The 19,283-nt window shown below is 55.6% G+C and overlaps 1 protein-coding gene and 1 long non-coding RNA gene across 3 annotated transcripts; both read right to left on the bottom strand.

Moving 5' to 3' along the window:
• Window positions 1-4,242: 4,242 nt before the first annotated feature.
• Window positions 4,243-8,746, bottom strand: LOC114815533. The gene is made up of 2 exons (XR_003763323.1): window positions 7,675-8,746; window positions 4,243-5,920 (listed from the first exon to the last, which is right to left on the bottom strand). It is a non-coding gene; the product is annotated as an uncharacterized LOC114815533 (long non-coding RNA).
• A 426-nt stretch (window positions 8,747-9,172) lies between these two features.
• Window positions 9,173-18,996, bottom strand: TMEM33 (transmembrane protein 33). Of its 2 annotated transcripts, XM_029077171.2 has the most exons (8): window positions 18,778-18,996; window positions 16,481-16,589; window positions 14,626-14,720; window positions 14,019-14,206; window positions 12,448-12,515; window positions 11,163-11,296; window positions 10,560-10,643; window positions 9,173-9,508 (listed from the first exon to the last, which is right to left on the bottom strand). In XM_029077171.2, the coding sequence occupies exons 2-8, from the start codon at window positions 16,571-16,573 to the stop codon at window positions 9,379-9,381; spliced, it is 792 nt and encodes a 263-aa protein (XP_028933004.1). In that variant the 5' UTR covers window positions 16,574-16,589; window positions 18,778-18,996; the 3' UTR covers window positions 9,173-9,378. The 2 variants fall into 2 exon arrangements, with proteins under 2 accessions (XP_028933004.1, XP_028933005.1); XM_029077172.2 differs by lacking the exon at window positions 16,481-16,589 and having other exon boundaries at window positions 18,778-18,983.
• Window positions 18,997-19,283: the final 287 nt, after the last annotated feature.

The raw sequence follows: 19,283 nt of genomic DNA, 5'->3' as shown, positions 1-19,283 counted from the left end.
GCACAAGGCGGAAGTGACGTCTCACCCCGCCCGCCAGGGACGGCGCGCGGACTGAGGGGCGGCGCGCGGACTGAGGGGCGGCGCGCGGACTGAGGGGCGGCGCGCGGACTGAGGGGCGGCGCGCGGACTGAGGGACGGCGCGCGGACTGAGGGGCGGCGCGCGGACTGAGGGACGGCGCGCGGACTGAGGGACGGCGCGCGGCCGGAAGTCCTCCTCCCCCCTCCCGCCGGGGGGGCGGGGCCGCGCGCCGCCTGCCCTCCCCATTCACTCATTCATGCCCGTCCTGCCGAATCATTCATTCATAGCCGTCATGCAGAATCCATTCCTTCATTGACTCGGCCTAACGATGATCAGCGTGTGGGTATTTGCTAAGCGCTTGCTCTGTGCCGAGCACTGGGCTAAGCGCTGGGGGGGGGGGGGGAGACAGGGGAATCAGGGGGTCCCCCGTGGGGCTCCCAGGCTTCATCCCCATTTGACAGATGAGGGAACTGAGGCCCAGAGAAGAAGAAGAATAATGTTGGTATGTGTTAGGCGCTTGCTATGTGCAGAGCACTGTGCTAAGCGCTGGGGGAGAGACGGGGTCCTCAGGTTGTCCCACGTGAGGCTCCCAGTCTTCATCCCCATTTGACAGAGGAGGTCACTGAGGCCCAGAGAAGTGAAGTGACTGGCCCACAGTCACCCAGCTGACAAGGGGCAGGACCGGGATTAGAACCCATGACCTCTGACTCCCAAGCCCGGGCTCTTTCCACTGAGCCACGTTGCTTCTCTATTTGTTAAGCGCTTACTTTGGGCGAAGGACTGTTCTAAGAGCTGGGGAGGATCCAAGATGATCGGGTTGTCCCACGTCACAATCTTCATCCCCCTTTTACAGATGAGGGAACTGAGGTCCAGAGAAGTGAAGTGGCTTTCCCAAGCTCACACAGCTGACGAGGGGCGGAGCCGAGATTAGAACCCATGACCTCTGACTCCCAAACCCAGGCTCTTTCCACTGAGCCATACTGCTTCTCTTCGGTTCATTCATTCAACCACATTTATTGAGCGCTTACTACTACTAATAATAATGTTGGTATTTGTTAAGCGCTTGCTATGTGCAGAGCACTGTTCTAAGCGCTGGGGTAGATACAGGGGAATCAGGTTGTCCCACGTGAGGCTCACAGTTAATCCCCATTTTACAGATGAGGTAACCGAGGCACAGAGAAGTGAAGTGACTTGCCCACAGGCACACAGCTGACAAGGGGCAGAGCCGGAAGTCGAACTCATGACCTCTGACTCCGAAGCCCAGGCTCTTTCCACTGAGCCATGCTGCTTCTCGTGGCTTTTGTACTACATACAAAACACTCTACTAAGCGCTTGGAGTGCGCAACTGGGCCACAGAGAGAGACCATCCCTGCCCAGTATTGGGTTCGCAGTCTACACGAGGGGAGACAGCAAGGCAAAACAGAACACAACAAGTAATGATGACGACGATGGAATTTGTGAAGCGCTTACTATGTGCCAAGCACTGTTCTAAGCTCTGGGGAGGATACAAGGTGAGCAGGTTGTCCCACGTGGGGCTCACAGTCTTCATCCCCATTTTACAGATGAGGGAACTGAGGCCCGGAGAAGTCAAGTGGCTTGCCCAAAGTCACACAAGCAGCGGAGCCGGGATTTGAACCCATAATCTCTGTGAAGTGACTTGCCCAAGGTCACACATTGGGCATGTGGTGGAGCCGGGATTAGGGCCCAGGTCCTTCTGACTTCCAGAAAGGTCAGGTGCAAGTCTCAGGGTCAGTCGCTGAAGTTATTTCACTTCTCCGTCCCTCAGTTCCCTCATCTGTAAAATGGGAATTAAGACTGTGACCACGTGGGACAGGGACTGGGTCCAACCTGATTTGCTTGTAGCCACCCCAGCACTTAGTACAGTGCCTGGCGCATAGTAAATGCTTAACAAATACCATAATTATTATATAACAGAATTGGCAGATGCATTCTCTGCCCACAACAAGCTAAACCTTTAAGAGGCTCCCTGGGGCCAATGGAGATTATCAGTTTGTCTTATTTACGCCAAGGAATGACCTCGCTAACTCTCCTCCGTACATCCTGAGCCCTTTCCTGCCCTTTGGGTGAGTTACCTCCCCTCTAAATTGCCCGCTCAAACCCAATCAAACTCAATCTGCCGCCTGTCTGAGCAGGAGGGCAGGGACAAGAGATAAAACCCTGTCACAGGGCTCTCTGGTCCAAGTCAGCTGCTGGTGGAGATAAGAGACCCGCACCCTCCAGTCCTGCTTGGAGAACTGCTGCCCAGGGGATCAGAGGGTCGGCAAGGCCAACCATCCGCTGCTGGTGTGCGGGTGAAAAGGGGAAAAAAATAAAATGGTGGTATTTGTTAAGCGCTATGTGCAAAGCACTGGGGGATAGGAGAGAAATCGTTAGGAAAGAAAAGTGCGGGGGGTTAGCCTACAAACTCTTTTTAGAATCGCGTTGATGCAAAGCCGGGATCTCGAGTAAGCTTCCCCTCGTTGATTTTTTTCCACTTTTTTTTTTTAACGGCATTTGTTAAGCACTTGCTACGTACGGGCACCATAGTAAGAGTTGGAGTAGATACAAGATAATCAGGTGGGGCACCATCCCTGCCCCCGATGGGGCTCACAATCGTAATCTCCATTTTACAGAAGAGGTATCTGAGGCAGAGAGATTGCCCCCCGCAGACGAGTGGCAGATCCGGGATTAGAACCCAGGTCCTCTGACTCCTAGGCCCATGCGCTATCCACTAGGCAATGTTGCTTCTCACTTCCTAGCTGCTGAATAAGCTCGGGCAAGTCGCTCTACTTCTCTGTGCCTCCGTTTCCTCATCTATAAAATGGGGATTTGATATTTTTCCCCCGTCCCTAGAATGTGAGCTCCAGGTGGAGAGGGACTATGTCCAAATTGATTATCTTGCATCCTTCCCAGCACCTACCAGGTAGTAAGTGCCTAGACGCCACAACTGTGATTGTGATGATTATTCTACCTCTACCGTACTCTCGAAGGCTTAGTACAGTGCTCGGCACACAGAAGGCACCGAGGGGAGCACTGTGCACACATTAAGTGCCTGGGCTCAGTAAATGCTGCTGCTGCTGAAGGGGAGGACCTGTATCACTTTTTCCTTCAGGATAGGTACTTCTGGAGGCAATGATGAGAAAACCATTACGTTGCCCCCCCAAATCTACTTGCCAATCACCACAGACTGCAACCCCAGGCTCTGAGGAGACCTGCACCCCTCCCTACCTGACCACATTCAGTGCTGATTGACATCAATTAAGCAGTAGTGTTTATTGAGCACCTGGGTGCTCAGTCGTAGCAGTTGCTTTAGTCGTAGAAATAGTATTTATGTTTGGGAGAATTCAACAGTAGCCAGGCAGCCACTGTCTGCCCCTGTGGAGCTCACCTGCCATGGGGGAGACAGATGGAAACCACTGACGGGGGGGGGGGAGTGCACAGGGGAGGAATCACTGACGGGGAGTACACGAGGGAAGAAGCACCGATGGGGACTACACGCGGAAGAAAGAACGGCTAAGTCCGGGGCTCAGGCTCCCGCTGCAGGCTTCATCTCGGGCTGCCAACTCTAACGCCCAGGGTGGCCACTCACGGGGCTCAGAGAACCACAAAGCTACAGTGAGAAAGGGAGGAAACTGGAAAAAGACTTCCTCTTTTATCACCACGCTGCCTCACATGAAACCATGGAGGCAGGAAACATGTAACATTTTTAGGTTGAATAATAATAATAATGTTGGTATTTGTTAAGCGCTTACTATGTGCCGAGCACTGTTCTAAGCGCTGGGGTAGACACAGGGGAATCAGGTTGTCCCACGTGGGGCTCACAGTCTTAATCCCCATTTTACAGATGAGGGAACTGAGGCACAGAGAAGTTAAGTGACTTGCCCACAGTCACACAGCCGACAAGTGGCAGAGCTGGGATTCGAACTCATGAGCCCTGACTCCAAAGCCTGTGCTCTTTCCACTGAGCCACGCTTGAACTTTGCAGGTGCCTAGTACAGTGCCCTATCGTCTATCACTGTTCCACTCCCAGAGGGTCAGCAGGCCTCAAGCCAGGCCGTGCGGCGATGGGGCTCAAGGGGTGGGATTCGGGCTTCCGGTCAAATCGGGTTCAGGGGACAGCTGGGCTCCTGCAGTGAAAGACCCTCTGTCCCGGAATCTTCTTCCACCCGCTTAAAATCCGGAGAGAAATTCTCCTCCAGTTCCATCCTTACATCAATAAACTCTTTCAGGTGACAACACAGACAAAAGAGCAATTTAATTTGTGTGGCAATAAATATTAGACGTGCCGAGGAGGGAGGGAAGGAGGATGGGAGGCCTCCATAAATTATGAGCGGGGACTCTCTACCGCTCAGTCGCTGAGGAAAACCCTGGCTGCGTCCAATTTCGCACCATCAAATTCATCATTCTTGCTGATTTAAGCAGAACCCCCCTCCCCCCTAAAAAATATGGATCTCAGCGCCTCCCCTGCCAGGCACCGGCATGGATAATTTACGACAGTGATGCAATTTGGAAATCAGCGGGGAACGGCGAGGGGCTGCATAAGGGAAAGCGTGTGTGTGCACACAGGACTTTTTCACCCGCGTCAGCACAGGCGCTGGCGATTATGCTGATTCAATTTTCTTCAAAGGCCTTCACGTTTCCTCAGATATGCAGGGAAACGCCATCTCCCCCCCGAATCCCGCATCAACGTCCGCGGGCTTCGGTTCCCTAAGCCCGGGGAATGATGAATTTTTCAATTTATTTTGGAAATGGATTCGGCCCAGATGGCAGGGACCTAAGGGGGAACGGAGCTTCTGACTCGCACAATATTCGGAATTATGAAGAGGCTCTGAGGAAACTTCCAGAGAAGTGCTGACCCGCGGGCTCTGGGAGCCGTCTGAGTGGGAGGGTATTCCCAAGTAAGCATGTGCTTGACCATTGGAGGAATAACTGTGGTACTTCCTCAGAGCTTACTATTTGTCAAGCACTGAGTATGCGCCGGGGGAGATAGAAGACCATCAGGTCGGACAGCCCTGCGTCTCACGGGGAGGAAACTGAGGCACAGAGAAGTTAAACGATTTGCCCAAGATCGCACAGCAGGCAAATGGCAGACCCAGGCCGACTCCCAGGCCTGTGCCCTTTCCACCCGGCTGCACTGCTGCCGTGGAACTCCCTACGGTCTCCCCGGCTGGGCCGATGCCACATTTCACCCCACCTGGTCACCCTTCCAGAGGCAGAGAAGGCCCTTTGGTCCCCTGCTTTCCGGTTCGACAAAATTCCTGGCAGGAAGAATTCTGATCCCAACATTACAGGGTACAAAGCACACTGGTTGGAACTGAATTGCCAGCTGAATTATCAATCAGCTAACCGATCGTATTTATTGACTGAGAATGTGGCTTTGAGCTGAATTACCAGCAGAATACTGAGACCTATATAGACCTAATAGACCTAAGCAGGAGAAAAGGTGAAATTGCTGTTCGGAAACCCCTAAAGAGCTGATCGCAGGGAAAGGGAGCCAGTAGCGGGGGGAGAGGTGGGACTAGAGGGGGAAGGAGGGGGGATAAAAGAGATAATGGGGTGGGGAGGAGAAGAGCGTCTGAGACTCCCACCTCGAGACCACAGCCATAATATGTCATCCACCGCCCGATATACGCACACTCAGATCCATCGACACAGGTACGTGACCACCCAACAACTCACTAGCCGAATCAGTGACTTCCCCTGTACAGTTTGATCCCTTGATCCACCAGGGACCAGACACCCCCGACCCCCAAACCCCCCGGGGACTTGTGATGTGGGTCACGTGTGACGCTGCCATACAGGGCTCACAAGGACCTGGCATCTAGTGTGACGGATTCTCTCAGCATCCAGGACACCGGGCACCCATTGTAGACCATCATGGCTCGCGGGGCCCATCGGAGACTGGAGAAAGGCAGAGAAGCGATCGGAGATTTAGGGGGGGACAGACATGACCCGATGAACTCACCCTCGATCTGAGGGACATCCCAAGCCACTGTCCAGGACGGGACATGTGTCCCTGAAACCCATCCCCGCCACCAACTAGCTGAGAAATGACTGATCCATGCTTGGGAGGCTAGCTGCCGCACCGAGATCTCTCTGCCCGGCTCTGGCCCAGACCAGACCAGGGCAGGGACCACTGGATGGGGCCGCTCGTGACCCCTGTCTCCGCTCTGCGGAGAAGCCTGAGCAGGATGCTGGAGTCCGGGCTTCCCCTGCCCCAACCTGAGCCCGGCACGAGGAGTTAACAACTGGACCACATGCTGGGCACCCCCACTCCCCACCTCCACAATAATAATAATATTCGTACTTGTTAAGCGCTATGTGCACAGCACTGTTGTAAGCGCTGGGGTAGATACAGGGCACCAGGGCCGGCGCTTTAACCACCCACTCTGCCTAGCCCCCTCTGAAATGTGGAAGCAGGAGAGATATAGCTACTCTAGGTGAATTTAGAGAAGCAGCATGACAATAGAAAGAGCCAGGACCTAGGAGTCAGGGGATCTGGGTTCTAAACTTGACTCCGCCACTTGTCTGCTGTGTGACCTCGAGCAAGTCACTGAACTTCTCTGTGCCTCAGATGTAAAATGGGGATTATTACTGTGAGCTCTATGTGGGGTGGAGATTGTGATCAACCTGATGATCGTGCATCTACCTCAGCACTCAGTACCGTGCCTGGCACACAGTAAGCGCTATTACTAATTGCTGCTGTACCGTGGGCTTAGGCAGCGCAGTGTTCTCCCAAAACCTGAGTACCAAACCCGAGCTGTCAGTCATAGACAGCTCCAGCCGGGTTTCGGGAAGTCCACCGAGCTAGGCTCCAAACCGATAACCATCGGCGCCCAGAAGACCGATCGGTTCGGAGCCAAAGAACCTGAGACTGTGAGCCTTCTGAGGTCCGGGGCCCCTGCCCAATTCTCACCTGTGCGCTCCTTACCTAGTACAGTGCTCTGCACACAATAAGCGCTTAATAGCGTTATTCTTACTAAGGGACCAAATCTGGAACCTCAAACATGGTGCCGAGCTGAAAGCTGGCTTCAATCTACTTGCACGAGGGTAACTGCGGGAACCGAGACTCGTCCTCTCCCGTCCCTCCCTTCCCTCCGACCACACACCGCGTGTCCTTGCTGAACGGTGGCAGTGACTGGACCTCACGGCCGAGATCAGACCGCCTGGGGGGGGGTGAGGGCAGTCTGCAGGCTGGGACGTGGTCCCCAATGCCCCAGAGTGACTAAGCCCTCCTGCTCCAGACATAGGGCTTACCCAACCAGGAGGGCTCGACTCTGTTTATGGAGGGCCAAAGGCAGAGTGCCAGCGACTGCTGGCTTGACAGCCCCAACCCCGAGTGAGGAATGGGAGCTTCCGTTCCCTCCCACTTGGCATCCGCGGCTTCTCGATCCTGCTCGAGGCTGGAGTTTGAAATCCAGAAGACAGCGGCTGACCCCACTTTCCTGCCGTGGAGATTTCCTTCTAGATCTCCGGGGGGGAACTTCTGCGGACAGCCAATTCCTGAAAGCGCCAGCAAGTAGCCCCAGAGCTCTGGGGAGGACCCCTTTAAGCCATCAGGAGGACATCTTTCTCCTCCTCTTCCCCCCGCCCATCCCCTGCACTCCGAACCAAAGGCACAGAGAGCTGATGACCCGAGGGCCACGCACACCCACCTACGGAAACTTGTCACAAACAGCCATGATGCCTCTTTGTGCCGCTGCTGTCCGGCCGGGTTTCAATCGAATATCTTCTCATCATGCAACAGGAGTAGAGATCAGAGGACCTTAGAGGAAAGCGTTCCCAGGGCCTGGGGGTGCAGGACCGATCGCCACTGAGCGTGTAGGGGGACGTCGGACGGCTCGGGCTTTCCCGACTGCCCCGCGGGCGGAACCTGCCCACGGCCTTTAACTTCTATCAGGCCCGGGCCCTTCCCACTTCCCGGTCGGGCTTTGCGGTGCATGTGCCACCTCTGCCAGCAGACGAACTTCCCTGCTGCCTCCAGAGGCCCCGGGGCCGACTCAGACTCCAGCTACAGGCCTTCAAGAGTCATCTGAATATGGGCTCGAAAATAGAACTCGGATATTCACCCCGCCCCCAGCCCCACACAGTATTATGTCCCGATCCATCTGTAAAGTATTTTAAGATCCGCCTCCCCTCCAAGTCTGTAATCTCCATGTGGAAAGGGGAAATGCCTATCAACTCTACCGTTTTGTTCTCTCCCGAGAGCTCAGCACAGTGCCCTGCACGCGGTAGGCACTCAATAAATATCATTAGTCGATTGCTGGGCTGCCCACCTGGTAAATTCAAGCCCAAGGGAGTGAGAGGATTGGCGACGACGATTTTGCTAATCCTCTGGGGCCGTGGATGCCAACTCCGGGGTGGGGAAGGGACTGATCATCACGGGGACTCTGCCCCTCACGTCTCTGAGAAAGGGCTCCGGAAGGGGTCACTGGGAGGGTGACTGCGGCCTTTCGACCCCTGGGAACCCCCCACGCTATCCTCCTGGGACCCCTCTTCTGGAAGTTGAGGCCCAGGAAGACTCTCAACTAGGAAAGGCAAGTCTGACAGACAGACTGGCTGCAAATCCTAAGTGGAAACTGGGGCACCTGGTGGCAGGAGTACAGTTTGGGGTGAGGGCGATTTCCGAGGGCTGAGACTTCTGGCAGAAGTGGCTGAATGGAAGGGGAAAAAATGAGATGCAGTGTGGCCAGCGGACAAAACATGGGCTTGAGAGAGAGACCTTGGGCAAGTCACTTGACTTCTCTGGGCCTAGTTACCTCATGTAAAATGGGGATTAAGACTGTGAGCCTCATATGAGATGGACTTTGTCCAACCTGATTGTTTTGCATCTACCCCAGCACTTAGAACAGTGTTTGACACATAGTAAGTGCTTAAAAAATACGATCATTGTAATTATCATTATTATTATATTATTACCCATGAACACCCCCTTCCCACAATGGAGCAGTGGTCGGACGCCGGCCGGGGGCCGCCAGTGAGGTCCAGGCAAAGCGGGCCGCTCCCTCCCACGTTGGCTTCCGAGGTGGACCAATCTAGGCAGCTTTTGGTGCCGTTTTGAGACCACTCGGCCCTCCGGACTGCGCCCGACCGGTGCCCTCGGCCAAAGAGCGCGGGGGACGTTTTCTCGGACACTTAAAGAGGCTCGACACGGACGTGACAAAACGGAGTCTTTTTTCACAGAGAAAGAGGGAGCAGGGGAGGGGAGGGCTCCGTTTACACAACCTGTTCTGACCCCCAGGGCGGGGAGGGACGGGAAGGGAAGCGGCAGCCCGGAGCAGGAGAGTCGGCCGCCGGGACCGCGCCCGCCGGGAGGACGCCCACCGGGAGCGTGCCCGCCGGACTGCCCGCGGCCGGCCCTACGCTACCGTGGGCGCCAGTCTGCTGATGAAGGCGATGCTGTGCAGACAGAGTCTTCTCACCACCAAGGGGCACGAGGGCTTCATGATGAGGTGCTCCACCACGATCCTCAGCTCGTTAAACAGAGTCCTGAAAGACAAGATGGCTCATCCTCTCAGGGCCACCGCGGCGAGGCACCGTGAGACCTGACGACACCGCTCTGGGGCCCGGCACGGTCAGGCTGAGAGCGGCAGGCAAGTGGCAGAGATCAAGACTGGCTGGTCAAAGGGGCAAGTCCAAGCACCTGGGGAGAGCTCGGGCTCCTCCCAGGACGGCCCGCTCCCCCGGGGGGGGCCCGGAAATCTGCTGCCGGCGCCTCCGCAGATCACTGCAGTTCTGGCATGCCGACGCTGACCCAATCAATTCATCAATGGCATTTATTGAGCGCTTGCTATGTGCAGAGCGCTGTACTAAGCGCTTGGGAGAGTACAACAGCGTTAGCCTCCCCACAGGGAGCTTACAGTCTAGAGGGGGAGACAGACAATAATGTAAATAATTTATAGTATATCGTTTAAAGATGGGTACGTGAAATATTGTGGGGTTCAGGGAGGGGCAAATATCAAATGCCCAAAGGTCACAAAGGCAAGTGCATAGATGATGCGGGCAGGAGAGGGAGCTGGGGAAAAGAGGGCTCAATCTGGGAAGGCCTCTTGGAGGAGAAGTGATCTTAATAATGGGGAAGGTGGGGGAAGGGTGGTGGTCTGGGATATATAGTGGAGGCAGGGAATGACTGCCCGTTGAGGATAATGCCAAAGTTATGGGATTGAGAGATCGGGAGGATGACGAGTTGTCTACAATGATGGGAAAGTCTCGGGGAGGACAGGATTTGGGCTACAAGCTCGGTGAAATCTTTGTGGGCAGGGAACGATTCTACCACTGTTGTACTGTACTCTCTCAGGCACTCTGTACAGCGTTCTGCCCAAAATAAGCACTCAATAGATACCACTGATTGAGTGGAGGGGGCGGATGCCAGATGGCAGGGTGCCAAGGAAAGAATCGGAGGAGACAGAACAGAGGCAGTGGGCGCAAGCATCTCGCATGAGGAGTTTGGAAAGGAAAGGTAGGAGGGAAACAATAAAACCACCCATAGTTTTTGTGTGATTTTTTTTTGTTGTTAAAAAGAAAACGAATTCCATCTTACCGGCAATATGGATTTCTTCGGGAAGAGTAGCGCAGAGTGAGAAACCTGTAGTATATAAAAGGCTGGAGCAAGCTTCCTTGACCACTAGAACAGAACGGAGAAGACAGGTGAGTCAAGTCAGTGTTTGGCGCCGGTGACCGAGCAAGCTCACTGGGCCATGGACCGAGGCCGCAGGCTGGCCGGGGCCGGTGGAAGGCGAGGGGCCCTGTCTGAACGGGAGGCAGCAATTATGGTTTCCGAGGCACGGCACTGAAGTGAAGGACATGGATATGCAAAGGACGAAAAGGGAGGAAAAACAAAAACCCAATGTACTGGGTTCGGAAGATCTGTGAAGTCGTAGTGGCCCCCAAGCTAAAGAACTCAGCAAAGAGAACGATCCTCCTCGATCTCCCCACCAATCTAGCTTTATGATGGGGGGGGGGGGGTGAGATGTGGAGACACGATGAATTTTGGGGGATCAAGGAAAAGGATTTAGGGCGGGGAGAAGGCTGATGATGCTATTTACTCTGAGAGGTGGCTGAGAGAGCAAAGGACACTCTTCAAATGCCAACAGCCCCCAGAATGCTGGCTGGCCCCTGAGATTCTTTTCATCGCCATTCTTACCTGAGAAGCATAAAAACCGTAGCCGGCATCAAGAAGATTTCATTGCAGGCAATGAATTTCAGAATGTTCTGCTGGTTAGCATTTAACTTCTCCAAAAGGGATCGCAGAAGAGGCAAGCTATTTGACCCTTTTGCCTTAAAGAGAAAGCAGGAATAGGGTTAGAAGTCTTTCGAGTGCTCCGATTCTTCCTGGCTTCGGATGGAAGCGTCCCGCGGGGATCCCAGCTAGGGAACATGAGCCAGGAGGAGTGTGGGAAAATGACCACGTTCAGGAGCTTAGGGGGTAGGAAAGTAACCGACCGGGGAAAGTTTTTAATCTGACAAACGTACCGTCTCTTCTCCCCACCCTGGGCACTGCACCACCTGGTACACTCTGGCACCTCTATGGACTCACGACCACCTGTATTACTTTTGTACCCAACCACTTGGCGGCTCCCTCACCGAGACGTCCGCTTTCCTTCCTCCCTTCTGGAAATGATTTTAGTTGTCTCTCTCCCCTGCTAGCCTTTAAGCTTCTTGAGGGCAGGAATCTGTGCCTGTGAACCCTCTGGTAGTCTAAGGGCTCAGGACAGTGCTCTGCACCAGTTTGACACTCAGTAAATACTCCTGATCGATCATTTGGGTGCAGCAATAGCAATGCGGTATAGCCTTGGAAAACTTCCACTTTCTAGCGTGTCCACTTTAAGGTGGACCAGGGGTGGGGGTGGGTGGGAGGGCAGATGAGAAGTGACCTCCCCCAAGGCTCTTCCAGCTGGGATTCTCCTTTAGATCCTCTCTGTTGCCCTCGTGGGGTAAAAACTACTGTCACAAGGGCAAATGGGGCTCGCTCGCAGCCTGCTTTCCAAGGTCTCTGACGAGGCAGCTAGAACAAAGGTGGCTCCAGGAAGCTGGCAGGAGTGGAGGGGTGAGGGGACAGGTGGCCTACTCCCGTCTCCTGCAGCCATCATGGGTCTCCAAGACTGAAGTGGTAAGGCCCAAGGGCCAATCAGGGTGCACTGGGCCTCAAAGGGACCTCTCTGGGGCGCACGACCCCTCTGGACCCGCTGACCCACGCCGAGCTGCACCTAAGCCAAGGAAGACCTCAAGACGCAATGATCAGGGCTACTGAATCGCCTTAAAAACTGGAGGGGGCTGGGATGTGGGGGGGGGGGGAGAGACAGGGGAGCGGCCCACTGAGATGTGGCTCTCCTGACTCAGGCAACCGGACCGCTTCAGCTAGCTACGTGGCTTATGTCAGTGAAACCCGGGGTTTTCCGTAGGGCCAACTTGAGCGGGGCAGTACTCACGTCCAAGACCTTCTTCGTGTAGGTAGTGGCATGAAGCAGAGAGAACAGCAGGACTGGGAAGATACTCACTGAAACAAGCAATTAAGGAAGAACATCGCCAACAGGCCATCCTGACAGACGTGGGTGCTCTGTCGACCTTTCTAAACTACCCACTTCACTCCCCATCTGGCTCTGGGGGCCCTAGAAACCCTTAGGGGCCCGTTCTGAGAAACCACTCTGGACACGGTTTGGGGTATTCTGGGGTTGTTCAAGCCACCCCTTCCCCCTGGGGCCTGGAGAGTGGCGGGGGTAAGCAGAGCCCAGTGGGAGCAACAGCCTGGAGGTCAAAGCTCAAATCTCTGAACTGTAAGCTCGTTGTGGGCACGGAATCTGCCTTTTTATTGTTGCATTGTACCCTTTCAGGTGCCTACTACAGTGCTCTGCACAGAGTAAGCGCTTAGAAAGTACAACTGCCTGAGAGAGCGAGAGCCAGGGTCCAAAATCAGCCCGAGGTAGAACGAGTACCCCGAGAACTCACGTCTTCTCTCCCCACTGATCGGGGTGCCAGCTTTGCACCCGATGGCTCAATGAGCTCCAAGCGGGTTTCTGAGCACTGTAGCTTGCATGGGCCTCTGACGCGTCACGGCCTGTGAGCCTCTCCTCAAAATGAGGCCGACGGGGGGGAAGAGATTCACTCATGATCACCGGCTGGGAAGTGGGACCGCTGGTGCAAGACGCAGAAGCTGGTGATTGGGAAGTGGTTTGGGGTGGCCACATTTAGGCCCAGCTAGCCCTGCCCGGGCAGACCAGTTAGCCCATGGGCATGCCCGAGCCCCTAAAAGGGAATTTTACCTGTTTCCTTTTCCTCCCCTCTCTCGCTCCCATGGCTCCCACCACATCTACCCTCTCAGAATGGGAAAGCAAGGAGTTGTACGAGAGAGGCGATGTCGCCCAGTGGAAAGAGCAATGGACAGGAGCCGGGAGCCCTGGGTTCAAGGCCCAGCTGTGTCCTGCTGGGTGACCTGGTCATGTCACTTGACCTCTCTGGGCCTCCGTTTCCTCCTCTGTAAAATGGGGGAGAAGCTCTCTCTGAAACTGTGGGCCTCAGGGAGAACCGGGATCTGTCTGATCTCATCAACTTGCACCTTCCTTCAGTGCTTAGCCCAGACTAAGCACTGAATCCACACCGCCATTAACTGAAGTGGGAAATTTTCAGGTCGAAGTCCTGGTTGAAGTGTTCCTCCCATTAGCCTCCCTGCCACTGTCCCCAGAAGAGTAGGGAGGAGACAGGAGGAGAGGTGGGAGGAGGAGGAGATGCAGATCCCAAGCAGGCCCCCCAAATCCAAATAAAAAACCACGTGAGCACTGAAGGCCTCGTCACCAGGCGGGTCACGTCCGAGCTCCCGTCCCGAGAGAGCCTGCCGGAACCCGGTCCCGCCAGGTCAGGGGTTCCCTGAGATTGTTCACATCTTCCCCGTGTTGGCCAGGGACGTGCTAGAACTCTCCAGGGGCTTCCATCGGGAGCCCGGACAGCCGCCTCCGTCAGACTCCCACCGGGGTCTTGCCGACATGAGGCCCGTGGACAAGGATACTTGTGACGGGGTAGGAGTTGACAAAGATGAGCGAGTACAAAAGGTAGTGACAGCTGTCCTCTAACAGAGCCTGGGCCAGGAAAGCCCTGCTCAACTGGAAGTGCGGCAGCCTCTGGTGCAGGCGGAGGGCACTGGTCAGAGCGTTGGCCAGCAAGGCGCGCTGGTAGAAGCTGGCCGCTTCATGCAACCTGTTAAATCACCACAGGACCGAGTTTAGCCAGGCCATGCACCATCATCCCCCCACCCCTCTCCCCCCCGGCTACCCGCAGCAGGCACACACATACACACGCACCAAGGCCCTGCCCCCCTCGGGGGTTGCATCACGATTGCACGGCACCTGACGCCGTGACTTCCTGTCGCCAGAAGGGATTGCACTGCTCCCATCCATCGGATGGGAGTTACTAAAAAGAGGATTTCAAACAGTGCCTTGCAGAGACTGAGTTTTATGATGCAAAGTGATCATCGCATTAGGGGTCGAAATCAGGGCAGCAGGAAGGCTAGACAGCCCGACCTTATTAAAGCCCCCACACCTACTGCCTCCCTCCCCCACAGGGGAAAATGACAAAACACCCCAGTGTGACACTATTCCCGGGAGCATACAACATACCCAAGAAGAGGAAGCACAAATAAAGCAGAACAATAAACTGTGAACAGGCGAGAAATCCACATTGCGGTGTCCAACTTATTGGTCATCATAAATTGCTGTGTTTAAAAGGTGGAGGGGGGGAGAGGAGAGGAAAGAGAGTTATCTCTTACTAAACCAGCTTGGAAATTCACATTTTTACAGACTCACATGATACTCTTCTGCTCAAAATCTGGTTCAAGGATGTGAAAACATTTCCCTTTATTTACCCCACAAACTTCAAGCCCTCGTAGGAAGAGCGGTTACTAAGCACTGGTGCGCAAACCACCGTACTAAATGTCAGGAAAAAAGATACACGGACGAAAATCAGACACTGTTCCCGGGCCTCAAGGGGCTCCCAACTAAGATGAGGGGAAGGGGATGAGGGGAGAGGTGTGATTGGTGATGGGTGTGGAGCTGCCCCAAGGTAAATGCTTTGCTGCAAACTACTGGGCAAGTTAACAAGAACCTAATGTGATACAGAGGCTCATGTCTGGTCAAGGGTCTGTGAATTCTTTGCCAGGGTGCCAGGCTCCCCCGCAGCGGCAGGAAGCTTTACAGCCCCAGTGCATAAAAAACCAGGAAGTGTGGATGTCAAGAGAGCAAGAGTACAGCCCCACCCCCTCTACAATGGGAACTACTTACTACTGATGAGATATAAAGCAACTTCAAAATGAAAGGGAAAAGGCCCAACCAGAATCTTCCCTTTTTTTTACGGGAAAAAAGGCAGGGAGTCGCTGCTGCCTCCGGGTGAACTGCACAATCATGGGGCGTTTCAAATCGGAGGAGCAGCGTGGCTCGGTGGAAAGAGCACGGGCTTGGGAGTCGGAGGTCATGGGTTCAAACCCCGGCTCTGCCGCTTGTCAGCTGTGTGACTATGGGCAAGTCACTTCACTTCTCTGTGCCTGTTACCTCGTCTGTAAAATGGGGATTAAGACTGTGAGCCTCATGTGGGACAACCCTGTATCTACCCCAGCGCTTAGAACAGTGCTCTGCACATAGTAAGCGCTTAACAAATACCAACATTATTAAATCGGAGTTGATAAGGCAAAGATCACAGAAGGGAAAATTGAGCTCTGGGGGGCAAGGGAGCTGTCCATTCGGGTGAAGGAAGCAGTGGTTTATTAACCTTTCACATCACAGTAGTGCTTCTCCCACTTGGTTTGGCTCTGCCCATCCTGCTCTGGCACCCCAAATCTCCCTGTGAGTGAAGGCCACAGGTCTCATCCTAGCCTTCACCCCTGCAACTCTCCTACTACAACGCTGCCCACAAATTTCGCTCCTCTAATGCCAACTTTCTCACTGTACCTCAGTCTCGTCTACCTCGCCGACCACCTCTCCCCGACTCCCTCTCGCCCCAGCTCTGGCCTGGAACTTCATTCACTCCTCCATCCTACAGGCAACTACTCTCACCCTATTTCAAAGCCTTATAGAAGGCACACCTCCTCCAAGAGACCTTACCTAAGCCCTCCTTTTCTCTTCCTCCACTCCCTTCTGTTGACCTAACTTGCTCTCTTTATTCATCTCCCCTCCCAGCCCTACAACACTTAGGCACACATCTGTAATTTATTTATATTAATGTCTCACATCCCCTCCAGACTCTAAGCTGGTTCTGGGCAGGGAATGTGTCTGTTATATTGAACTCTCCCCAGTGCTTAGTACAGTGCTCTGCACACAGGGAGCGCTCAATAAATGACTGAATTCCCCTGGGCCACCCAAACCAGCTGTGCCTTCTTTCTCCCACGACCCCCCACCCCCTTCTGTCCACCCGGTCCAACGCTCCACCTTTTGGGCTCCCCCCTCGTAAAATTCCCCACTCCCACCTGCCCTTCTCTGTCACCTCCTCATGCCACCTTCCTCCAGGAAACCTCTCTTTGGGATGTCCATCCTCCCAACCCCGAATCCTGACTTGTACGCATTTCTCCGGGTACATTTGCCTCCTCCAAACCCTAAGATAAATGAATTAATGAAAAGGTCAATCAAGAGCTGCCTTAAAAATAAAAAAGCTGGACATTGTTTTTCTGGTGAGCTCAGTTTCCCAGCGATTCAGGCCCTGCTCTGGGCATGAGGGGGGCTTCCTGGGGTCTACAGCTCTGCTGACTTGTACATTCCAAGCGCTTAGTACAGTGCTCTGCACATAGTAAGCGCTCAATAAATACTATGGAATGAATGAATGAAATGTGTGACCTTTGGATGACTAAAACCAGCGCTGACCTCCAGGTCTTCCCATTCCACCAGCCCTTGCGTGGGGAGTTTCCTGGGACCTGCATGTGGGAGAGCGTTTGAAAGGGTGGCCACCTCCGTGGGATCGACTAATTAAAAAAACGCTTCTGGGGGTTCCGAGGCAAAACACCCAGGGGTACGGTCTTTTATCCTACAGAACCAAGGGGCAAAGGGGTGAAGGAAAAGGAAGGTGGGAAAGATTGAAGGGTGAAAGGAAAAAGAGGGCGGAGGGCAGAGGAGGATACATTTTCTCTTTTCCTTTCACTCTGAACTTTGATAGGGAGTGAGGTTTGGTGAGCTTCACTCTCCCCCGCCCCCAATCTCACCGCAAATCAAGCTCAGGTCAGAGGCAGGGAGGTCACCGGAGGAGGGAGCAGGAGTAGAGAGGGTTGGAGTCGGGGTGGAGAAGACGGGGTGTGGGGGGGGGGTGGGGAGGATGGGATGGGGGGAGTGAGGACAAGATGGGGGGAGTGGGGAAGAGGTGGGGGGAGTGGGGAAGAGGTGGGGGGAGTGGGGACGAGGTAGGGGGAGTGGGGACGAGGTGGGGGGAGTGGGGACGAGGTGGGGGGAGTGGGGACGAGGTGGGGGGAGTGGGGACGAGGTGGGGGGAGTGAGGACGAGGTGGGGGGGAGTGAGGACGAGGTGGGGGGAGTGAGGACGAGGTGGGGGGAGGACGAGGTGGGGGGAGGACGAGGTGGGGGGAGTGAGGACGAGGTGGGGGGAGTGAGGACGAGGTGGGGGGAGTGAGGACGAGGTGGGGGGAGTGAGGACGAGGTGGGGGGAGTGAGGACGAGGTGGGGGGAGTGAGGACGAGGTGGGGGAAGTGAGGACGAGGTGGGGGAAGTGAGGACAGCATCATGGCCTAGTGGATAGAGCACGGGCCTGGGAGTCACAAGGTCATGGGTTTTAACCCCAGCTCTATTTGCCTGCCGTGTGACCTTGGGCAAGTCACTCCACTTCTCTGCGTCTCAGTTACCTCCTCTGTAAAACGCGGATTGAGACTGTGAACCTCCTAGAGAACGGGGCCTGTGTCCAACTGGATTTGCTTGTATCGACCCCCGCGCTTAGTACAGTGCCTGGCACATAGTAAGCGCTTAACGAATACTGTAATTCTTAGTATGAAGACTGGGTAGGGAGGGAGTGAAGATGGGGTGTGGGGAGTGAAGATGGAGTGGGGGGAGTGAAGATGGGAGGTAGTGAAGATGGGAGGTAGTGAAGATGGGGGAGTGAAGATGGAGTGGGGGGGTGTAGATGGGGGGGTTGAAGATGGGGGGAGTGAAGATGGGGTGCAGGGAATGAAAATGGGGGGGAGTGAAGATGGGGTGGGGGGAGTGAAGATGGGGTGGGGGGAGTGAAGATGGGGTGGGGGAGTGAAGATGAGGTGGGAGAGTGAAGATGGGGGGGCGTTGAAGATGGGGGGAGTGAAGATGGGGTGGGGGGAGTGAAGATTGGGGGGAAGGAGTGAAGATGGGGGAGTGAGGGAGGATGGGGTGGGGGGAGTGAGGATGGGGAGGAAGGAGTGAAGATGGGGGAGTGAAGATGGGGTGGGGGGAGTGAGGATGGGGTGGGGGGAGTGAGGATGGGGAGGAAGGAGTGAAGATGGGGGAGTGAAGATGGGGTGGGGGGGAGTGAAGATGGGGTGCGGGGAGTGAGGATGGGGTGGGGGGAGTGAAGATAGGGGTGTTGAAGATGGGGGAAGTGAAGATGGGGTGGGGGGGTGAAGATGGGGGGGAGTGAAGATGGGGTGCGGGGCGTAAGGACGGGGTGGGCGCGGCGGGGCGCGTAGGATGGCGGTTCCCCCCGCCCGAAGGAAGCGTCCCTCGTCCCTCGGGCCCGGGGGCGGGCGGTGGGGGCTCGGCTCGGCTCGGCCCGGCCCGGCCCGGCGCTCAGTCAGTCAGCGAGTCGGTCACTCACCACGGCACCCGGCGCCTGCGGGCCGTTGGGGGCGGGATCGGCCATGGCGGCTGGCGGACGAGGCGGGCCCTGCGGGGACACGCGGCGAGACGACGGCTCAGGGGCGGCTCCGGAGCCACCCCGGACGACGACGACGACGACGCCCACACCCTCACGGGCCCCGACCTACCCGGGGGACCGGAGGACCGGGGAACCGGAGCCGGGGGAGGCCGGGCCGGTCCTGGGGGGGGGGGGGGCGAGGCGCCTCCTTAGGCCACACTGCCGCGGCCCACGGCGAGCGACCCGGAACAACTCCCACCACTTCCGGGGTCACGAGGCCGCCCGCCCCGACGAACGCTGGGAAATGTAGTCTTTCACCCCCCCCCCCCCCCCCAGCATCATCACAATGATAATAATAATGTTGGGATTTGTTAAGCGCCTCCTAGGTGCAGAGTACTGTGCTAAGCGCTGGGGGAGACACGGGGTCCTCAGGTGGCCCCCCGTGGGGCTCCCAGGCTGCATCCCCA

This window comes from Ornithorhynchus anatinus, chromosome 12 (assembly GCF_004115215.2).
Source record: "Ornithorhynchus anatinus isolate Pmale09 chromosome 12, mOrnAna1.pri.v4, whole genome shotgun sequence".
Taxonomy (NCBI): domain Eukaryota; kingdom Metazoa; phylum Chordata; class Mammalia; order Monotremata; family Ornithorhynchidae; genus Ornithorhynchus; species Ornithorhynchus anatinus.
Note: the sequence above shows the minus strand (reverse complement) of the source record. Positions and strands in the feature narration are given on the sequence as shown.